This window comes from Labrus bergylta, chromosome 15 (genome assembly GCF_963930695.1).
Source record: "Labrus bergylta chromosome 15, fLabBer1.1, whole genome shotgun sequence".
NCBI classification, from domain to species: Eukaryota; Metazoa; Chordata; class Actinopteri; order Labriformes; family Labridae; genus Labrus; species Labrus bergylta.
This window is the reverse complement of record NC_089209.1, coordinates 14,002,737-14,008,872: the sequence shown is the minus strand read 5'-3', so window position 1 is coordinate 14,008,872 and position 6,136 is coordinate 14,002,737. Positions and strand designations below refer to the sequence as shown.

General features: G+C 40.4%; 1 protein-coding gene across 2 annotated transcripts; it reads left to right on the top strand.

The window, feature by feature from the left end:
- eif2b2 (eukaryotic translation initiation factor 2B, subunit 2 beta) lies at positions 1-2,982 on the top strand. 2 transcript variants are annotated; one of them, XM_020656945.3, is made up of 8 exons: positions 1-298; positions 745-865; positions 1,711-1,862; positions 1,991-2,154; positions 2,234-2,329; positions 2,408-2,545; positions 2,627-2,693; positions 2,785-2,982. In XM_020656945.3, the coding sequence occupies exons 1-8, from the start codon at positions 127-129 to the stop codon at positions 2,940-2,942; spliced, it is 1,068 nt and encodes a 355-aa protein (XP_020512601.1). In that variant the 5' UTR covers positions 1-126; the 3' UTR covers positions 2,943-2,982. The 2 variants fall into 2 exon arrangements, with proteins under 2 accessions (XP_020512601.1, XP_029137758.1); XM_029281925.2 differs by lacking the exon at positions 1-298 and adding an exon at positions 350-625.
- The last annotated feature ends 3,154 nt before the right edge of the window (positions 2,983-6,136 follow it).

Below are 6,136 nucleotides of genomic sequence, written 5' to 3'. Positions count from 1 at the left end.
AGAACACCCGGAAGTACTTCCTCTACCGTATAAACACTTCGCGTTGTACATTCGCTTGGACACATTGGGTCGCCTAGCTTTTTCCCCCCCCTCAATCAGCAAGTCCTTTTTCTTTTTGTAAGAACGATGCCGGGCCCTGACAAAGAAACAGACCTGACGGAGAGGATTGAAGCCTTCCTGTCCGACCTGAAGCGTGGAGGGAGTGGGACGGGCCCGCTGCGAGGCTCGGCGGAGACAGCCCGAGAAACGACCGCCCTGCTCCGCAGAATCACAGCCCAGGCTCGGTGGGGCAGCGCAGGTGTGTCACGCTGTATACTTTCACACAGCTTACCTCAGTAAATTACAGCATCCCCACGTCACCAAGTGTGTGACGTCATTGTAGGGTGCTGTTGTTGACATAAGTCACAGCTGTGAAATGTGTGGGAACAGGCACCTCTGGTCACTACTGTGGGGGATTACTGTAGTGTCAAAAGAAGGATTTTTGGTTGACTAATGAGTGGACTGCTATGTTAGTTTCATGAGGCTACAGGCCCCTGGTTCACCAGCTGTGTACAGCCATGTGGAAAGATATGCAGGTGAAAACTCAGTCTGTCTTGGAGCAATGACACTGACCGTCAACAGAAAGGTGCAGATCTCCCATTATTCATGTGTGTCATGGATGAAGATGTGTATTAAACAGTATAGTTCATAGCAGTTTGCCATTATGTGTCGCTTATTCAGCTGATAATGTTCTCTTTTTTTCAGGCGATCTCATGGAAATAATTCGAAAAGAGGGCAGGAGAATGATTGCCGCCCAGCCATCAGAGACCACGGTGGGAAACATGATCAGACGGGTACTGAAAATCATCAGGGAAGAATATGCCAGGTGCGATGCCTCGCGGAGGAAACAGAGTAAACACTGTTTAATCCAAACAATTCACGGGGGAGGGTTGTCGAATAAAGTCACTGAATATTATTTTTTTAATTTTAATTTTAATTTATATTTATTTATATTAATTTGTTTATTTATTTTATAAAATTTATTTATTTTATTATTATTATTATTATTTTTTTAATTATCATTATTATTATTTATTTTTTTTTAACCTTTATTTTACCAGGCAGAATTATTGTACATAGAGACATGTGAAAAAAGTGATTTAAAAAAAACAAGTTCAGTTAAAGGTTGCTTCCGTCTGAATAACTCTGAATAAAATAACTCCCCCCCCCCCCCCCCTTTTTTTTTCTTGATTTTACAACAGCTCAATTTAAACCAATGTAAATATTCAGTCTTTTTTCTTCATGAAATGTAAAATTTATCAGGAAAAAAAGAAGCTGTCATGCAATACATTTTCCTGCACATAAGTGTCTATCTTGCTCAGGGACGCTTTGACATGCATACAGGAGGATCTAGCCAACCACAACCCGCCTGATCTCCTTAGCAACAGACATCTTTAATACAACAGTTGTAGTTTTTTTTTTTCCCCATGAGGTGTTCTTTCATCCACTGGTGTTTCCCTTTCCTAACTATTCTGGGTAATGGCACTTGCTGTATTCCTGATTTTGCTCATTCACTTAATCTACTGGGTTAACGCACTGCTTCTGGTCTACCACCTTCGACATTACACAGTGTGGAAGAAAATAAATGCAGTGTTTCTACAAAACTTACAAAGCTTGACTAAACTTGACTAAAGCTTGCTAAAAGCGTATGTATGCTGTGGTTTTCTGCAGATCTCGAGGCAGCAGTGAAGAGACAGATCAGCAGGAATCTCTTCACAAGCTGCTGACCTCTGGAGGACTCAGCGAGGAGAACTTCAGGCAGCATTTTGCCGCCCTTAAAGCGAATGTGATCGAGGCCATCAATGAGCTGCTGACAGAGCTGGGTACGTTTTATTCCCCTACAAGTTGTTTATCCATCTGCAGGTCTTTCATTCATACAGATATGCATTTATTTTGTGAGGTAAAAAAAAAAAAATCACTTTATTTTTCTGCACACCTTTACCTTCCTCAGAGGGAACAACTGACAACATTGCAATGCAGGCTCTCGAGCACATTCACTCCAATGAGGTCATCATGACCATCGGCCGCTCTCGCACAGTGGAGGCTTTTCTCGAAGACGCTGCACGAAAACGCAAGTTCCACGTCATTGTGGCAGAGTGCGCCCCCTTCTGCCAGGTAGGAAAACAAGAAAACCTGGGGCCACTGATGTCCATTATTTTGTATATATCTTAATTTAATGTTTTTGTTCTTCCAGGGACATGAAATGGCGACCAGTCTATCAAAAGCTGGAATTGAAACAACCGTGATTGCAGACGCTGCCATATTTGCAGTCATGTCTCGTGTTAATAAGGTATTTGATGCTACAGAAAGCTTTTGAAACCATGGTGTCACAGCAGGTGTGTTCAACTGTGCAATGATCTCTTTTCAGGTCATCATTGGTACGCAGACAGTTCTGGCAAATGGAGGGCTGAGGGCCGTCAATGGGACACACACTCTGGCACTTGCAGCCAAGCACCACTCGACCCCTCTGATTGTTTGTGCTCCCATGTTCAAGCTCTCTCCTCAGGTGAGAAGACCCTCCTACATGCAAGATTTCTGTCGTTTCTGCTGACAACAAATTAAAAACAACAGCAATTTGTGTCCTTAGTTTCCAAATGAAGAAGATACCTTCCATAAGTTTGTCTCCCCACATGAGGTGCTTCCTTTCACCGAAGGTATCTCCCACATTCAGAACAAATTATTATTGATATTCAGAAATAAATATTTCAGCCTTTTTGAATTTACAGTAATCCTTTTGTATTTTAGGTGAGATTCTCTCAAAGGTGAACGTGCATTGTCCCGTGTTTGACTACGTCCCGCCTGAGCTCATCACTCTGTTCATCTCTAACATTGGAGGACATGCGCCGTCATACATCTACAGACTGATGAGCGAACTCTACCACCCAGAAGACCACGAGCTCTAACCGTCTTAGCTAAGAAAATAAATTAAATGATTAAAAAAAACTGCAGTGTCTCTTTAATCAGTCATCACATATGATCCAAAGCACTTAATCTACTTCCTCTTCTTTAAATGTATGAATTCCAATGAATCAAAAAGGTTTTAGGTTTACTTAAGACACAATCATTTCAAGGTCTATAGGCACAAATAAAAGTCTTAAGAATTTATTATTATTCATGTCAAAAAATCTCTACCTGATTTCAAGAACTTTATTTTGAAAAGGGAGAATATGAAACATCTTAATTTGTATAGCGCCAATTCAATTCAATAATGTATTCCAAGACACATTACAAAAAGAGCAGGTCTAGACCCAACATTAATCCATCATGAGCACAGAACTAAACTACATTTATTTTAATAATAGCAAGGGAAAAAAATGCCTTTTAACAGGCAGAAACCTCAAGCAGCACCAGACTTGTTGAGCAGCCATCAGCTGAAACTGTATTGGGATAGAGGGAGGTGCAGAAAGAAAGAGAAGGATAGAGAGAAACCGAGCAACAACAACAATGACTAAAATAGATTTATAGCTACAAATCCAGTGATAAATGTAAAAGTATGTGTAGCGTTAGCAGTAAAAACAAAGTACAATAAAGACTGATCAGTCTAACATCATCTGTAATGGTAAGGAAATGAGGACAGCTGATCATATTGACTATAGCAGTTAAAGTCAGTCAGCTTTAAGATTCCCTTTAACATTTATAATGACAATGGACATAAGAGTGACTGAGAGTAATTGTAGTAGTGGTTTCACAAGAAAAACAGGATCAGATCAATGGGGTAAGTAACTCATTAGTTTGCCTCCACCTGCAGGCCGTGATGAGCAGTGTTGAGTGTTGCGGTTGAAGTTGCAGGTTTCTTCCAGGTGGAGGCAGTGTAAGACAGAGGTAGTTAGTGGTGAAAAGAAGCTGAAGAAACAGCGATGAAGCTGTTGTGTGATGTTTGTATGTAAAAGAAAGTGTGTGTGTTGAAACATGTTTTGGTGTGGTGTGTAAAAAAGACTGGGTCTCGCTGTATTACTCAGGCTGCACTACAGCGTCTATTCACAGGCGCGAACCCACTACTGAGCGGCACGGGGGCTTTAACCTGCTCCGTTTCCGGCCTGGGCCGATGCACCCCTCCTTAGACGACCTGGTGGTCCCGGGCTCCCCCAGGAGCACCATATCGATACCGAACTTAGTGCGGACACCCGATCGGCATAGTCCGCTGCAGCTCAGAACTCCTGAGCTCAAACGATCCGCCAGCCTCAGCCTCCCAGTGACTTGGATTACAGGCGCGCGCCACCGCACCCGGCAAGAGAAGGAAACATTCACAGGGCTTTTATCTTAGACTACAGTGACGTCATGACGCAGTACGTACGCTACAGCGGCTCCTAGTGGCAGAAAATTAGATTGTAACTGCAGTAATGAAGGCTGTCTGAAACTTCATACTATTGGATTTGAATCTGAAAATAATTGGGTGATTGTTTATCTTTAGTTTGTAGTAATGATCAATCACTCTCTGCAGTGATGTTACACAAATTTATTCCAGCCAGGGTCTGTAAGTCACAGTCAGCAAGAGATACAATTAGGCTACAAAAAACATACAGACAAACAACTACAACTTATCCAAGTTAAGGTCAGATCGATCAATTTCTAAATGATCACATATGGTTGAAGAACTTGTAACATCACTGACAACTTAGTGTTTTTTGATTTGGGTTTTGTATTCACAAGTTTCATTTTGGCCTAAATCATTTAATACAAGCCTTCATGCCAAACACAAATGATTTACTCAGGCTGAAAAGTATAACTTTAATTCACATTTGATCATTTAAACATGGGGGTTTGTCATTCATCACAAATTGCTTTGACTTGTTAGCTCTCCTACACCTACAGTAGCTGACTGTCCTTTATCACGCTCAAAGAGAGCCTCAAAGGTTAGGCTTATTTATTAAGCCAATCAGGCCTGGTTAAAAGAAACCTTCCTCGATAGGTGCAGTAGAATAAGATCACACCATCAGCAGGTCATACTGAGTTGATCTCAGGTGTTAAAAAGCTCAATCTTGCAGCGTCACTGGGTGGAGTCAATCAGTGTCATATGAGGAGTTTGCATCTCATAAGGACCGGGTGTGTTCATGTCACCCCCTTTGTCTGAAACCATGCGTCCACTGCCGTCCAATAAGATTAAATAGTTTATATTTGAGTTTATTTGTTACATAAAGTGCATCTTTATTCAAGTTGTGTATGTTTTACTTCCAAAGCACACTAAAGTTTGTGTGGCCATAAACAATGAAGAGGTAGATAAAAGTTGACGAATGTTTGTATTCACCTTAAAGACAGTTAAGACTGAACCTCAAGAAGCCCTTACTTTCTTATTTAATCTTACGGATTCATAAATAATAGATCCATCCATCCACCTTGAGCTTGTACTCAATAATTGGTTAAATGACTTTTGGATCAATGTGTTTGAATGTTCACACCAGCTAGAGGTTCACTGGTCTAGCATTTTAAAGATATTCCATTAGACCCATTCACTTTAGTCAGAGTTTAGTTCATTCTTAGTGAAGGCTTTCTCTGCATTTATACCACCATCTGCCCTTTTTTTTTACTTTAGGCCTATGAGGCTGACACAACCTGAAATTTTAAAAAAGGAAATCCAAAATGACAAATCACCAAAAATATTCTCAAAGGCAATATTAACCTCTTTAGAGTACAGCACAAATCATCTGTTTTACTATTTAATCCATCACAAAAAAAGCATTAAAGACATGAATCTCAGTTCAAACAAAAGACAGTCACTAACATACACAACTTCTACCTATGACACAAATAACATTTCAAACTGAATAACAAATCATGAAATGTGTTCAATAAACCATTTCTTAAAAATGGCCTTCTTAATCTTTGCCTCTGTGCAATGCCTGTCAGCACCTGTGTGTCCAATCGGACTCAAAGCAGATCGTTTGAACTTACTGACATTGTTTCCTTTTTTCTAGATCCTTGTTTGTGTTGGTTGTATTTACTCTCTGATACGTCGCTCTGGATAAAAGCGTGTGCTAAGTAATTGTAGAATTAAAAACAGTTACCTAAATAACTGATATGATTCGCCCTGAAAGAACCTCAGTGAGAAATGTTTCCCTTTGATTGAACAAAAATCCATCATTTAGGTTTTTTTTTGCGC